The 17618-nt window shown below is 28.9% G+C and overlaps 1 protein-coding gene across 3 annotated transcripts in view; it reads left to right on the top strand.

Moving 5' to 3' along the window:
- The window catches only part of LOC129954222 (cell adhesion molecule Dscam2), a 108967-nt gene extending 92323 nt beyond the window's left edge, over positions 1-16644 (top strand). For 2 of the 3 annotated variants that reach the window (XM_056067981.1, XM_056067982.1), the window contains exons 28-34: positions 10-319; positions 827-990; positions 1137-1388; positions 6029-6250; positions 6483-6681; positions 14299-14541; positions 15467-16644. In XM_056067981.1, coding sequence (XP_055923956.1) covers positions 10-319; positions 827-990; positions 1137-1388; positions 6029-6250; positions 6483-6681; positions 14299-14541; positions 15467-15518 — 1442 coding nt within the window. In that variant the 3' untranslated portion in view covers positions 15519-16644. Of the gene's footprint in view, positions 1-9; positions 320-826; positions 991-1136; positions 1389-6028; positions 6251-6482; positions 6691-14298; positions 14542-15466 lie in introns of those variants that run through there. The other variant, XM_056067983.1, reaches the window with a different exon arrangement.
- Positions 16645-17618: the final 974 nt, after the last annotated feature.

Genomic DNA, 17618 nt, shown 5'->3' with positions numbered 1-17618 from the left:
TCCATGCAGGCGACATCAGATGGACAGTTGTAACATCAGACATATCAAACGCTGAAGAGAATCGTGAAAATTTAATATTTTGCGATTTTTTGCCGTCTAAATGGTATCAACTGCGTATTTCAGGAACAAATGATGCCGGTAAGACCACGGAACACTATAACTTTGCCACAACCAACCTAGACGGAGTTAAAATTCCCCCACCACCTGTATTTCCATCGGAGGCGGATTTGGCCAACAATTTAATAAATGTAAATCCTACCAATGATTGGTTTTCAACATTGATTGTAATCATCATCATAACCATCGCCATCATTATTGTGTAAGTAACTGTGTGTTTGCTTTCTCGCTTCCCAAAAACCACCCTGAGTCCCAAAGGATACAAAACGATTTCTCATGCTCAAACCATTCTGCTGAGAATTATTTATGGGATCCCTAATACGGAAATAATATTTGTGTGGTTTAGGTACATACCTACATATATATGCTAGTACCACTACACACAGCAAGGTAATCTTCTAATTAAAATTCTGGAATCCGTCATAGACTATTTCACCAGACTTAACCAAACAAACGAAGTTTTACTTCATTGTTCATTCTTTTTTGTGCCTTGTGCTCCCCATTTTCATCTTATTCCCGGTTAAGTTGTTTATTAATTCCGGCAACAATGATGCTACGTCCCAACTTCTTTTTACCTCTGGGGTTAATAGGATTTCTTTTTTCTTCGTATCATTTCCTTTCCTGCTGCTCATTATGGCTGTCGTCGTCGTACTTAATTTGGCTGCTTGTATATTGGGTTCATCACAACGATGACATTCACACAATTCAGTGGGTTGATAATAAAGCATCGAAGGACGTTGTGCGCACCAATTTCCGACGGATATGAATCAAGAGCAATCCCGGGCGACTACAAAGAAGATCGTGATAATCGAGGAAACCAGCAAGTCTACAGTGCATCTCCGGTAAAGACAGTAGACAAGGGAAACGATTCAGGTATAAATGTTCCACCTGTTCAAGGATTTATGAATAAATATATATTTTTTAACAAGTGTTACACATAGCGAATTTCAGAAAAATGAGCCACAAGAAAATTTAATGATGCGTAAAATTATTTCGATTTTGTTAACTCTTTTATTTAGAAATGTATGAGATATCGCCATATGCTACATTCAGTGTTAATGGAGGCCGAACAGGTGCCTCCAACCCGACGAAGACACCAACTCGGGGAGTAACGCCCTCTACTTTGGACTACACAATGCAGTTCAAAACGTTCGGCCACCCGGAGGGAGAAAATTTGAATGCGACTGCCTATCCAATATTATCGAGCTCGGGTTTTGGCCACGTTAAATCCAAATCCAGTTGGCACAAGCAACGATATTATAATACAGATGGTGAGTTTATTAGCTTTTTAAATTAGCAAGTGCATTCTTGTTGTATTATGCACTTCTGTTGTTTTGTATACTTCCTTAAGGCTAGACATTTTGTTTGTCTTTCATACAGGGTGATTATGGTATAAGGTTACCAAAGAGGCTTAAACCTTTAAACATACAGAGAAAACAAATTGTTTGAGGGAACAGTTTTTTAAAAATTAATTTCTGAGCTCGAAATTTAAAAAAAAATTACTTTTCTTTTCAAAATTTTATATCATTTAATAATATAGTGCTCGGTTTTTTTTTTTAATTCAATGCTCTTATTAATTTTCAATACAAAATAGAAAACCGAACTTTAATATCCATTTTTGTTAACTTCTAATAGGAAGTTATTGTAATGGGTCCGATTTGTCAAATTGAAAATTTTGACATTTCTCGACGTTTCAAGGTCTCTAGAGTCGAAATGAATGATTTTTAGACAGATGTCTGTGCGTGCGTGTGTACGTACGTTCGTACGTCCGTACGTCCGTACGTTCGCGACGTTTTTTTCGTCGTCCATAGCTCAAGAACCAGAAGAGATATCGACTTCAAATAAATTTTGTTATACAGATAATAAGGCAGAAAGATGCAGAAAGGGGTCTCAACAAAATTGCGTGGGTTTTTTTTTACCATAGCAGTTTAAAAAAAAGGTGAACATTTTGGTTAACCCTAAATATCTTACGAACTAAAAACGCTAGAGACTTGAATTAAATTGTATATAATATATTGCAATGTGATACAAAACAGGTATATTTTTTGAAAAAAATCAATATAACGGTTTTTTTATAAATCAAAAAAACTAAAAAAAAAAATTTGTAACCTCCAAAATTTTACGACTGAAATATGATTTCATCTCTAAAACAATTTTGTGCAGCGAAGAATAATGTTTTTGACATCTGATAAAATTTTGAGAAAAATCTAATCGACAGTTTTTTTTACAAAAAATAAAAACCTAAAAAAAAAAGTATAAAAGTTGGTAAAAATTGATTTTCGACTCAAATATTTTTTCAAAACTCTGAGATATTGGCTTTAATTGACTTTTATCTTTCAAAAAATCTTGTTGTCAACATTCAGTAAAAGTTTGAAAAAAATGAAATTGACAGTTTTTGTACAAAAAATAAAAACCGCAAAAAAAAATTACCAAAAGTTGGTAAAAATGATTTCGACTCAAATATCTTTTAAACACTTTGAGATAATAGCTTCTTACTAATTTGTTCTTATAAGATATATTTTTTTTAACATTAGGACACATTTTGAGAAAAATCGAATTGACAGTTTTTTTTCCAAAAAATAAAAACCTAAAAAAAATGTATAAAAGTTGGTAAAAATTGAGTTTCGACTCAAATATCTTTTCAAAACTCTGAGATATTGATTTTAATTTTTTATTTACTTTTATCTTTCAAAAAATCTTGTTGTCAACATTCAGTAAAATTTTGAAAAAAATTGAATTGACAGTTTTTGTACAAAAAAATAAAAAACGAAAAAAAATTAACAAAAGTTGGTAAAAAATGATTTTCGACTCAAATATCTTTTAAAACCTTTGAGATAATAGCTTCTTACTAATTTGTTCTTATAAGAAATATTGTTTTCAACATTAGGACAAATTTTGAGAAAAATCGAATTGACAGTTTTTTTTTACAAAAAATAAAAACCTAAACAAATGTATAAAAGTTGGTAAAAATTGATTTTCGACTCAAATATCTTTTCAAAACTCTGAGATATTGATTTTAATTTTTTATTTACTTTTATCTTTCAAAAAATTTGTTGTCAACATTCAGTAAAATTTTGAAAAAAATTGAATTGACAGTTTTTTTACAAAAAAAATAAAAACCGAAAAAAAATTAACAAAAGTTGGTAAAAATTAATTTTCGACTAAAATATCTTTTCAAAAATTTTAAATATTGGCTTCAAACTAATTTTATCTTATAAAGAAATATTGTTTTCAACATTTGGTAAAATTTTTAAAAAATTCGAATTGACAGATTTCTTACAAAAAAAAAACTGTAAAAAAATAATACTAAAACTTGGTAAAAATTTACTTTCGGCTCAAATAGCTTTTCAAAAATTAAAAATATTGGCTTCAAACTTGTTTTATTTCACAAAAAATATTATTTTCAATATTCAGTAATTTTTATATAAAAATCCAACAGTCCGTGTTTTCATAAAAAAAATAAAATCTACAAAAAATAGTACGCAAATTTGGTAAAAATTGATACGAGTACATATAAACAAACATTTAAGCAAGACAAATCGACAGACGGGATGGGAAGTTATCAGTGTGGGTCGCATCCCAGCCTCTTTTTTTTTTTTTTTTTTTTTTGTTAGGTTTTTATTTTTTGTAAAAGAAACTGTCAACTGGATTTTTCTCCAAATTTTACTGAATGTTGTCAACAATATTTTTTAAAAGATAAAAGTAGTTTAAAGGCAATATCTCAAAGTTTTGAAAAGATATTTCAGTCGAAAATCAATTTTTACCAAGTTTAAGTATTGTTTTTTATATTTTATTTTTTGTCAAAAAACTGTCAATTCGATTTTTTTCAAAAAATTTCCGAATGTTGAAAACAATATTTTATAAGATAAAATTAGTTGGAAGCCATAATCTCAAAGTTTTGAAAAGATATTTGATTCGAAAATTGATTTTTACCAACTTTGAGAAATGTTATTTTAGGTTTTTATTTTTTATAAACAAAATTGTCAATTTGTTTTTTTCTTTCAAAATTTTACCAGATGTTTAAAACGTTATTTTGCACAAAAATATGCTTGTTTGGTATTGCGTTACAATATATTTTATAAAAAATTCAAGTTTATTTCGTAAGATATTAGAAGTTAACCAAAATTTTCGCCATTTTTTAAACTTCTATGGTACAACCGCCCACGAAAACCAATTAATTCGCCAACCACTTGATATTAATTTGAGTGGTTCAGATGCCCGGAGCAAGGACAAACTTTTTTTTAATTTTTTTATTTTCTTCCTTGGACCAATGTTTTTATTATTTTGGATTCTATGAAAGCTGTCTCTCTGTTGGCCTTGAGTTTCGTATAGTTTGCTTACAATCGGTACAAAGCGGTACCTAAAATTTTGAATATTTGTTATATAACATCAAGAATTTTGTAAATGTTTCTTAACATGACTTTAAAAAATTTCAAATCTTATACTTGCGATTAAGAAAATGTGTAAAATGGAAGTATTACTTCGAAGAACTTTTTAAAAAAGTCATAATAATAATTTCATAAAACATAATGTGTAATGTAATACTTTGTGAAGCTTGGTGTAAAAATATTTGATTACAATTTTGTATTTTTTTACAAAGGGAAATTATTTTCTTTTTCAGCAGTTCATTTGTAATTTCTCTCACAAGTGTGTTTCTTCTTCAAATAATATAAAATGTCCTTGAAACGAAGCTAAAGTAATTATATTTTAAAAATGAATAAAAAGTTAATGCTTTGACACGCGACCTTAACCTCGTCGCATCGCATTTTTATAAATTTGTAGAAGAAACAAACTTTAGGAAAAACTACACATACAATTACGCCTGCAGAATAGTCCTAGGGGTTGGCGTCAAAATACGGTATAGTTCATAATACTGTTTTTGAAATACTGTATATCAAAACACTGTATGTACAAAAAAAATGTATGATCAAAATACCACATAGCGCTAAAAAAAAAATAAAAATCGTTTTGACAATGTAAAAAAGTGAACACCTTAATATCGTACAGAATACACTGTTTTGACCCGCTTCCTATTCTTACACACTGAACAAATTTCGTAAATTTATTTTCTCTATTAAAACATCACAAATTAGGTGTTAGTAGTTTAAGAGTCTAAAACCTTCATTTACTTAGCATATTTGCTTTGTTGTTCAAGAAGGAAATAGAGTCCTTGACTTCATTGAGCGATTTGGTAGCGATTTCCGTGATCCTTTTGTTCTCAAGCTACTTTTTGTTTCATCTGTGAGGCCAATTCTAGAATATGCCCATCTTATTATTCTGTACACCAAATGAGAATTGAAGCGATTCAGAGAAGGTTTTTGCGTTTTTGTCTCGGTTCTCCTCTTTGATTTAGTGGAAATATTCTGTTCCCTTATTTACAAAGGTTCACTCGTATTAATCTTCCTCCGTTGGCAAACCATACAAAATTCTTACAATTTTGTTTAGCTGCAGCAATAATAAATGGAACAATATCATCACCATCGGTTCTTATTCGTCTCATACGACTGAAAGAACCATTCTTATAGATTTTAGTCCTCTTAGATAAATTTTATTGTAAGTTCATCAAATGTCAATTTTAAGAATTTCAAATTAAAAACAATGCTTTTTAACTGTTTAGATTAAATGAAGGTGTTAAGTAATTTTTAAGCCTTTAATCATTAGCATAGTTTACGTTAGCGTATCGGTATAATGTATTGAAATAAATAAATATTACGACTTAATTTCTGCTATGGTGAAATACACGCTTTATAAAACTATATTAAATGACAAATTTGAAATTTGGTGAAATATATTCGAGTAAAAGTCAAAAAAATACTTTATTATGTATTTATTTAATACGAAGTGTACAAATAATTATTTATTTATTAATTTTTCATATAATTTCTTAATGCTGAGAACAATTGTTTTTAAGATGATTCAACGCTTAGTAAGTCAATGACAATGGTGGCGGGAGCTTCTTCACAGGGGCACGTTAAAAAATCGAGTCGCAGTGGCACCCGCACAAAAGGCCAAAGCAGAGTTAATAGCGACCCAAGCCATTGTGGCTCTGAATCAGATACCAGTGTAAGTCCCAGTACTGAATTCTCCAATATGCCTACATACAGAGTTCCTGTAAAATCTTCAAGGGGAGGAGGTAAGTGTATTACAAATCATATTGTTTGTAAAATCAGTGAAAATGTAAATGTAGTCTACTCAACTCGTACGACACTTTAAATTTATAACAACAGCTCCAGCTAGAACTTGAAATTGTTTAGCCTTCTTGACTGTTTTCTTTCCTATCAAAGAACTTCAGCTACGTCTACATGATTGTGCTTAGCTTAAATAGCTCGCACTGAGTAAATGCTATTCTTTAATTTCGTTTACAGATATTTTCCGACCCGATTCCAGTACAGAATCAAACAATGACCAATCGTCACCAGTTGACCGACGAATTAATACACCTCTCCACTTAAGTGGAGTTGAGAAACGATCAAATCGATCCCATGGATCCCGAAACCACCAGTTAATTGAACACACAAAAGAAGGTCATTCTTTGGACTTGGTCTGCCCTGGAAGTAACAACAGGTAGTTCAGGTACCTAAGCCCCAACCAACATTTATCCAGTAAACTTATTTATTTTAACTTAAAAAAATGCAACATCAAAGCAACATTTTTAATAAAAAAGACATCGCACCCTAGGTACATTTAATTGACTGAATATTAAGAAGCCGAGATTACCGAAATATGTCATAATTGCACTGTTAGACAAATATTGTCAACATTTTACCTACAGAAATAAGAATAATTGTCAATTCCTCGAAAACCTTCCATGTCGCCTCCGCTATAATTTTATTATAGCCAGTAAATATAATTTTTGTTGGAGGATTTTTTGCATACAATTGAAACCTTTCTATATTTACCTCGATCATTAAAATCCAAGAACTGTTGAGTATGATATTTATTAACTTCCCATAGGAAGTTATTGTAATGGGCCGATTTGTCAAATTGAAAATTTTGACATTTCTCGACGTTTCAAGGTCCCTAGAGTCGAAATAAAAGATTTTTAGAAAGATGTCTGTGCGTGCGTGTGTACGTACGTTTGTACGTCCGTACGTCCGTACGTCCGTACGTTCGCGACGTTTTTTTCGTCGTCCATAGCTCAAGAACCAGAAGAGATATTGACTTCAAATAAATTTTGTTATACAGATAATAAGGCAGAAAGATGCAGAAAGGGCTCTCAAGAAAATTGCGTGGGTGGTTTTTTTACCATAGCAGTTTGAAAAAAAGGTGAAAATTTTGGTTAACCCTAAATATCTTACGAACCAAAAACGCTAGAGACTTGAATTAAATTTTATATAATATATTGTAACGTGACACAAAACAGGTATATTTTTTGAAAAAAATCAATATAACGGTTTTTTTTATAAATCAATAAAAGTGAAAAAAAAAATTTGTCACCTCCAAAACTTTACGACCGAAATATGATTTCATCTCTAAAACAATTTTGTGCAACGAAGAATAATGTTTTTGATATCTGATAAAATTTTGAGAAAAATCTAATTGACAGTTTTTTTTACAAAAAATAAAAACCTAAAAAAAAAATGTATAAAAGTTGGAAAAAATTGATTTTCGACTCAAATATCTTTTCAAAACTTTGAGATATTGGCTTTAATTTACTTTTATCTTTCAAAACATCTTGTTGTCAACATTCAGTTAAAGTTTGAAAAAAATGGAAGTGACAGTTTTTGTACAAAAAATTAAAAACCGAAAAAATAAATTAACAAAAGTTCGTAAAAAAATGATTTTTGACTCAAATATCTCTTAAAAACTTTGAGATAATAGGTTCTAACTAATTTTTTCTTATAAGAAATATCGTTTTCAACATAAGGATACATTTTTAGAAAAATCTAATTGACAGTTTTTTTTACAAAAAATAAAAACCTAAAAAAAAAATGTATAAAAGTTGGTAAAAATTGATTTTCGACTCAAATATCTTTTCAAAACTTTGAGATATTGGCTTTAATTTACTTTTATCTTTCAAAACATCTTGTTGTCAACATTCAGTTAAAGTTTGAAAAAAATCGATTTGACAGTTTTTGTACAAAACATTAAAAACCAAAAAAAAATTAACAAAAGTTCGTAAAAAATGATTTTTGACTCAAATATCTTTTAAAAACTTTGAGATAATAGGTTATAACAAATTTTTTCTTATAAGAAATATCGTTTTCAACATAAGGATACATTTTGAGAAAAATCTAATTGACAGTTTTTTTTACAAAAAATAAAAACCTAAAAAAAAAATGTATAAAAGTTGGTAAAAATTGATTTTCGACTCAAATATCTTTTCAAAACTTTGAGATATTGGCTTTAATTTACTTTTATCTTTTAAAACATCTTATTGTCAACATTCAGTTAAAGTTTGAAAAAAATCGATTTGACAGTTTTTGTACAAAAAATTAAAAACCGAAAAAAAAATTAACAAAAGTTCGTAAAAAATGATTTTCGACTCAAATATCTCTTCAAAAATTTTAAATATTGGCTTTAAACGAATTTTATTTCAGAGAAAATATTGTTTTCAATATTCAGTAATTTTTATATAAAAATCCAACAGTCCGTTTTTTCATAAAAAATAGTGCGCAAATTTGGTAAAAATACATATAGACAAACTTTTAAGCAAGACAAATCGACAGACGGGATGGGAAGTTATCAGTGTGGGTCGCATCCCAGCCTCTTTTTTATTTTTTTTTCTAGAAACAGGTACTAACAGTTATGTATAAAATAAAAGGGATTATAATTTGATGTAAGAATAATTATTATTAAATATTGATTAAAAAATGTAAAAACTAATGAAATATTTTAAAGTTCCTCAAGTTTAAAGAGGAAGAAGAAATTTTCCAGTATTTCAAAACCATGTTTTTCTTATGAATTAAATGTATCAATTAGATATCGGTCACCTAATTAGCGAGACACATACAGGAAATAGACAAAAGACGCACTTGCCCTCTGGAAGTGAGATTGCGTCAACTGCTTTAGCCAAACATACAAACCAATATAATTATAAATTATTTTTCTTTTACACTACTTATCATAAGTGCATGTGTTAGTTGTTAGTAAGAACATAATACAATTATAGCCTAACATACGCACAAAATACAAAACATAAGTAACATTTAACATCAACTATTACAGAACGAAAAATAAAATAAAGGCGTTTACGATAGTGGAGCACTGGTTCTGAACATTGATTTAGATTTACCCATATTCATAAACAATGTAAGTTATATAAACACTCATTCGACTTAAAGCTTTAGTCTTTCGATTATTATAGTTCTATGGAAGGCAATATGTATGTATACAATCATATGTACGCAGGTGATAAGATCCGATTTGGTAATTGAAATATTATATACAAGATAGATTTTGAACTTATTTTAATAATGGCAGAATTGTTGGATAAATGATGAATTTAGCATGAAGAGAAAAAAAGATGACATTACTTTCTGATTTTTTCCTATTTCTTCAAAAAATTAAATGGAATTAATATTAAACTATTATTGTTTCGTTTTTTAAAGCGAATTAAAACCAAATTGAAAATTGAGGCCTTATTTCACTTTTTCCAGTGCTGTATGGCCATATTTTATTTTTGTTAGGTTCAAAAATGTCAATTTTTTAAAGTTGGTCACAATTCCCGTGGCATGATGGTTAGTGCGTTGGACTGTATGGCGCAAGATGGTCATCGTTGATCTTCACCGGCAGCGATTAGCGAGCAAAAGTGTAGTGAAGTACCTCGTTATCTGGTTAGATCAGTATTTATATTTTGACAAACATATAAATGCTGCTCTGACCAGGGCCAGAGGAGCTTTCGCTTTGACGACTGTTTTATTGCAATCAGCTTGACCCCAGAGTGAAGATTATTTGCTACATGGCCCTTACACGGCCGATGATCGGTTATGGTTGTCCTGTGTGGTTCAACGTTGCCCCTTCCTAGATGGACAAGTTTCGGTTGTTTGAGCGAGGGTCCATACAACGGAATTGACAATTTCGTGATAAAACTCGTTCGAGGTCACGTTGCTAGAGCTATGTCTTCAACCAACAATTTAATTTTCGGGCGTTCTAACCTAACGACGACGGCTTTATTCCACCTCTTAGATTGATGCGGTCTGATACAGGACCGCTAATCCTGTACACACGAATGGTTGAGAGTCGTAAGTCACTAGGTAGACTGTTTTTTTTTAATTGACTGTTTATACATATTTATTTATAATTTTTATTTTGAAGCACCCTCAAAAATACTGTGCAAAAAGATTATGTCCAGGAAAAAAACTTTTAGTACTCGGTTTTCAAATTCTTGTATAAAAGGTATTTCACAATAACTAATGGTTTTTGTATATTCAAAATTTGCGTCTATCGCAAGAATGCCGATAGCCTTTTTCAAGTTTGCTTGACTCATAACTCATTTAATTTTCAACTGATTGACTCTAAATTTAACAGTATAGATTTGGAAATATAGTTTTTATCGAAGAATGTTGTATATGTATTATTATTGCGTATTTATTTTTTTAATTATTTTTTAAACACATTTTTGACTGTACAAGGGCGCTCTTAACATCTCTAAGGCAGTTTCCCGGTTACCACGCTTAATGTAATTTGAGGCAAAACGTTCGGGGTGAGTGCGGTGTAGAACTCACCACAATTTCTATTAATTTAACGCGGCTTATTTAAAAAATTAAAAAAAGAGGCTGGGATGCGACCCACACTGATAACTTCCCATCCCGCCTGTCGATTTGTCTTGCTTAAAAGTTTGTCTATAATATGTACTCGTATCAATTTTACCAAATTTGCGTACTATTTTTTGTAGATTTTATTTTTTATGAAAAAATTTTATGAAAATTACTGAACATTAAAAACAATATTTTCTGTGAAAGTTTGGAGCCAATATTTTTAATTTTTGAAAAGCTATTTGAACCGAAAGTAAATTTTTACCAAGTTTTAGTATTGTTTTTTTTTAGAGTTTTATTTTTTGTAAAAAAACTGTCAATTTGAATTTTTTAAAAATTTTACCAAATGTTGAAAATAATATTTCTTATAAGATAAAATTAGTTTGAAGCCAATATTTCAAAGTTTTGAAAAGATATTTGAGTCGAAAATCAATTTTTACCAACTTTTATACATTTTTTTTTAGGTTTTTATTTTTTGTAGAAAAACCTGTCAATTCTATTTTTCTCAAAATTTTACCGAATGTTGAAAACAATATTTCTTATAAGATAAAATTAGTTTGAAGCCAATATTTCAAAGTTTTGAAAAGATATTTGAGTCGAAAATCAATTTTTACCAACTTTTAATAATTTTTTTTCGGTTTTTAATTTTTTGTAAAAAAACTATCAATTTGATTTTATTCAAAATTTTACTGAATGTTGAAAACAATATTTTTTGAAAGATAAAATTGAATTTAAGCCAATATTCAAAAGTTTTGAAAAGATATTTGAGTAGGAAATGAATTTTTACCAACTTTTATTAATTTTTTTTTTAGGTTTTTATTTTTTGTAAAAAAACTGTCACTTCCATTTTTTTCAAAATTTTATCGAATGTTGAAAACAATATTTGTTATAAGATAAAATAAGGTCGAAGCCTAAACTTCAAGTTTTTGAAAAGATATTTGAATCGATATTCAATTTTTACCAACTTTGAGTAATGTTTTTTTTAGATTTTTATTTTTTATAAAAAAAACTGTCAATTCGATTTTTCTCAAAATTTTGTCAGATTTCAAAAACATTGTTCTCCGTTGCTCAAAATTGTTTTGGAGATGAAATTATATTTTAGTCGTTAAATTTTGGAGGTGACAAATTTTTTTTTCAGTTTTTTTGATTTATAAAAAAAACCGTTAGATAGATTTTTTTCAAAAAATATACGTCTTTGAGATCACGTTAAAGTTTATTATATAAAATTTAATTCAAGTCTCTAACGTTTTTGGTTCGTAAGATATTTAGGGTTAACCAAAATGTTCACCTTTTTTTTAAACTGCTATGGTAAAAAAACCACCCACGCAATTTTCTTGAGAGCCCTTTCTGCATCTTTCTGCCTTATTATCTGTATAACAAAATTTATTTGGAGTCGATATCTCTTCTGGTTCTTGAGCTATGGACAACAAAAAAAACGTCGCGAACGTACGGACGTACGGACGTACGAACGTACGTACACACGCACGCACAGACATCTTTCTAAAAATCTTTTATTTCGACTCTATTGACCTTGAAACGTCGAGAAATGTCAAAATTTTCAATTTGACAAATCGGACCCATTACAATAACTTCCTATGGGAAGTTAATAATTATTTATGCATCCAACCATGATAACCTCAAAAGGTGCACAAACTGAAGATTGTTGACAGTGACATAAAACACAAATCAGCGTTGTGGCACGATCTCGCCATTTTGACACGGAAATTTTCTCGTGGCACGGTGACACTTTTACATAAATTTAAACTCATAGTGTAAACGCAGTGTCAATATTCATCAAACGAACAGTTTATCAAGAACCATACTTAATTTTTTAGAAACTTATAATATTCCCATATCAAACTTAATTGGTAAAAAAGGGGGAGTTCAATATTTGCTCAAGCAGTTGCACTTTACATTCGTTGCAAATATGTATTTCCAATGCGTGCTCTACTTTTCCGAAAGAAATACATGAATTAGCCAGAGGTGTATATAGTTTTTTAAAAAACAGTTCTAAACGGCAAAGTTAAATGGCAGTTTTTCAAGAATATTTCAATATTAAACAAAACAAAATTCCAAAAATGATTTCAACTCTCTGGCTTTCATTTGTGCATTAAATGTTTGTTAAAAAAATGGATGGTTTTGTCTCGTTTTTTCTACTTGCTGCAAAAGAAGAAAACAGTGAAAAGGCAAAAAGACTCCTTGACCTACTAAATGATAACAGAATAAAATCGTCTTTCAAGTTTTTGGTTTACGTTCTACTTTCTACAGACAAACTTATTGTCATTTCAAAGCGAAGCCCCAAAAATAAATGTATTAATTTCAAATATAACTATTTTTCACCAAATTTTCCTAAAAAAAATTTTAAAAAAAGATTATGTTAATTCTTCATAAAACGAAGATGATATTTGCTATGAAATTGAAAACTGTAAGCCAATAGATGACATTTTTTTAGGAATTCAATGTTCAGAAGAGGTTCGAAATTTCGAGACTAACGAAAAATTAAATGTTTTAAAAGATTATCAAATATTCTATAAAAAAATTTCACAAGAATTTAAAAGAAAACTTTATTTAATGTTAATGTTATAAATGCGTTTAAAAAATAATCCAAACATAAAAAATATTTTGCCACACTTCAATATTTTGATATCAGAATTTTTTCATCTATTATAGTGCGAGAAAGATGTTATAAGAAAATTTTTTTGGATTGGGATAGCGTTTTTCTTGAAGATTTAAACACGTTTAGGCTTAAGTTGTATAAATTAAAAAAATATAATTGATGAAGCAATGTTCATTAATATTTCCAAATTTATGTTGATTGTTCTTAGTTTGCCTCACGGAAGTGCATCAACAAAACGAGTGTTTTTAAGGCTAAATAATATTAAAACAAATTGTCATACAAAACAATTAATGCTATAATGTCATTTAATGAAATTATTAGGCCTAATAATTGTCAAAATTTTAACCTTCAGCTAATTTATTTATTTAACTTATTATAACAAAGCTTTATTACGTCTTTATATTTTTATATTATTTATACATATTTTTAATAATAGTACCTACTCATGCACGAATAGAGGCAGTGATTTTTTTTAATAGTAATAGTATTCAATTTATATTTATTTTTAAAGAACAACTTGAGTTTTATTTTTGTATGGCACGAACATTTCATAAATGGCAGGTTTTTCAAAAAACGTGGCACGAAAATTTATTTTTTGGCGGCAACGCTGACACAAATCATTCATTACAATGATCATCTTTGACGGAAAAGTTCTTAATAACAAATTCAATCTGTTCTCGTATAGGAAATCTTTTTCAAAACCGAGTGTGCGATGATCTTAAGCTTATGTTTGCATTTAGTAGAAACTTATACACAAAAAATGTACTTTTATAATAATTTTATTTTCTAAATATTTTTCAAAATTTTATTCTTCTCTTTTACATCTTTGATTGTGCGTATTCAACTGTTACTCTTCAAATCCTTCAGTTTAGACAGTGAGGTTAATTCGGAGACAGCTAAAGTAGTTGTTATAGCGTCGTCCAAAGAAGGTAATGCTAACCATTCGGGGTTCCCTCTACCTTCAATATTTACAGACTCTCGAGGGTTCAGTGAGGCAGAATGTGAAAGAGAACAACTGGCGTTAGATTTAGAAGTGCAGAGAGTGATGGAGAATAAGGATGGGCAGTTACAGAAAATGGGCAAGGAGGAATTAACCTCACTGTTGGCAAGGTAAGTTGCATTTCACTTCAAGTAAAATAATTAAAGTTGTAAATGGGTCACATCTCTTATTTATTATTTATATTCTGTATGTGTTTAAAATTAACATATTTTGTACACTGTACAGAAGGGTGTAGCGCCAATGTAAGGACAAAAACCAACATTGTTGCATGAGTTTCGAAGATTTTTTATAAGTAAACCTAGCTTAAAGGAAACTTGAAAAAAGAACCGTGTACATACTTCCCCACATATTTTTATTTTGAATTGTGTGTTTATATAAGAAACACCCTTATATCAAAAACATTAATAAAAGAAACATTTCTCAAACCACGAACTTTCATTTTTCAATGTAAAGTTAATTGAAGTTAAGAAACTTTCGCAAAAAACTCAAAAAACATGAACAGACCCTTTTGAAAAATTCAAAGCAACCTATGTAAATGACATTTGAAGTGTTCATTTTACATTTGTTGTATTTGTGTTTTATCTGGTCAACTAAAATCCCTTTATTAACTTCATTTTAATAGAGTCAAAGTCAAATTAAATACGTTTTTTCCCGCACTCAATTCTTATAATGATGAGACATATTGCGAGCAATTAGGAGAGGAGTAGGTGATCAGTTTCCAAAAGATGAAGTTTCAACCATGGATAGTGGCGTTGGGGGAAGGTTACGCTTTACAGATTTGTTCGGTGAGATAAACTATGATATCACCAGTGCTACCATACTAAAGTACAATGTAATTTATATTTGAAGTTTAAATTTGAAATTTAGGTCAATCTAGCAGCCACTAACTGACTTATTACTTCAAATAGAAATCATCTGTTATAACTTGTTATAAAATTTCTAAAATAAGTATTGCAGAAATAAAGCAACCTAAACTAAAAACAAAATTGAATAACATGATTTTATTTTAAATGTTTGTTTTCTTTGTCTTTACAGGTATCATGAAAAAAAGGAACAAGAGCGCCAAGAGTACACTATTCATGTTTAAATAAAGGAAAGATTGCCTCTACTCTACTGTGTAAAATTAAATACAATAAGTATTACAAACTATATTTTTTACCTACTGAAATTATTGTACTTTCAATTTAAAATAATTCAAGACTACATAATATCATTGAAATCTCAACAAGGGGAGTTTAAACATCATAAGATTATAAAAAAGAATAGTTAACTTGTATACATGCTTACATAATACACTTTTACAATATTCTTTTTCCACACAAACTTTTGATAGTTTGTAAAAGTTTTCAAAAAGAATATTATAAGTTTGACCGCTTTTTGTTTTAAAACCAATTCAAACGATTTTTTGTACTATACTATCACGACAAACTAGTTGGTTATTTCATTAAGTTTTTAGAATATAATAAAATAATTTTATTTTAAGAAACTTATTATTAAAACATTTATCTGTGCTAAGGAAATATAGTTATTTTAATATATTTAACGAAATTAATTTTTAATTGCAAATATTTATATATAAAAATTAGTCAAGGCCCTTGTCTAATATTTGTTTTATCGAAAAAGGAGACTGTACAAACAACAACAACAAACTACGTTTATATAATTAAAGATATGATTAATACCATCCTATTAACATTACGTACTGGTATAAGAAAAACTATTTTAAAATAAACAATAACTTATATGTAAATTAAATGAAACACTGCCCAGATATCACGAGTGATATCTTTTAGTTTGTTGTAGTGTAGTAGCTTTGTGGCCTAGTTGTAAACAGAAGGAATGACTGATACCTTACTTCTACATTTGGCATGAAAACAAATTTCAACATCATTTTATATATGGTTACTTGCCTACCTGTGACCAACTTATTGCCAACATCTTGTTGTCTTTGATTCATGCCTCGACAAACCTTACTATGAATTTAATTTAACGTAGTTGGGTTCAGATAATCTAATAACAAATTTTATATGAAAACGTAAATGTATGTATGTATTAATGTTAAATTACATCTAGGTCATAATCCATAGAACAATTAATCCATAATTTCTAACAGTGACAACTCACCATTTAACATAATTTAATATAAGTTTAAATCATAATGTATTTAAAGTTTGTATAATACGAATATCAAAATAAAAGGAATTTAAAGATTATTGGTTGTATCTATGAACTGCATGAGTTGTTAATATAGTTTACTTTATTTTATTTATAAGCGATATGGTAAGTAGGTGCTTATATATGTATGTATGTATAATACCAAATAATTTGGAAATTATATTTTAAAAACAAAAACAAACCAACGAACTGAAAACATATGGTATTCAAAATTTCATCAAAAGAGCTATTACTACTTCACTATAGTAAGTACCAAACGATATATTGTACTTTTAGTAACAAAAATATAATGTATTTTACTTGTTTTCAAATTGTTTTCTCCATTCCTTTATGATATTTGGAATAATATCTTTTACATACATACATAATATACGGCTCGACACAAACAGATATTAATTATACTTTTTTAAAAGCCTGTTCGTCACAATATATGTACTATCAGTTTGAAATAAGGTTTTTGTCAGTCAATACTTTTTGAAAAACTTGATATCAAAGTCAAAGATTATGAAAAAAAAAACAAATTGGAAAATTACTTTGAGTATTATTTTCCTCATGATTATGGACACCGATAAAAAGGGAATAAATGTTGTACTAATTTTATTTTTACTAAACATTGAAAACGTCTTCTTTTTTATCTACTTTTTGAGATAATTGAAAAATATTCAAAGTATACTCCTTCAACCCAAAAGTTTCTTTAATTTTAAAAGAAAATTTGCAAAATAGTCGAATATGAACTCAACCCAAAGTTTAAAGTTGGCCAAGCTGGGAGTTGCAGGGGGAACCATGCCTCCCCCACTTAATTGTCTCACCTTTGTGATTATAATCCAGTTAATGCGGTTATATAGTGTTTCTTCTCTCTATACGCACGAGACTCTTATTTCTAACAAGAATTCTCAGACAAGGAAAAAGGTTTTTCTTTATTTTTACTTTTTGAGATTGTTAAAACTTTTACTTTCAGGACAAAGTCGAATGATAAGTTCATCTTTGTGAGTCGAGTAAAGCAATTCATTTA

This window comes from Eupeodes corollae, chromosome 1, assembly GCF_945859685.1.
Source record: "Eupeodes corollae chromosome 1, idEupCoro1.1, whole genome shotgun sequence".
Taxonomy (NCBI): domain Eukaryota; kingdom Metazoa; phylum Arthropoda; class Insecta; order Diptera; family Syrphidae; genus Eupeodes; species Eupeodes corollae.
This window is presented reverse-complemented; position numbering and strand designations above follow the sequence as displayed.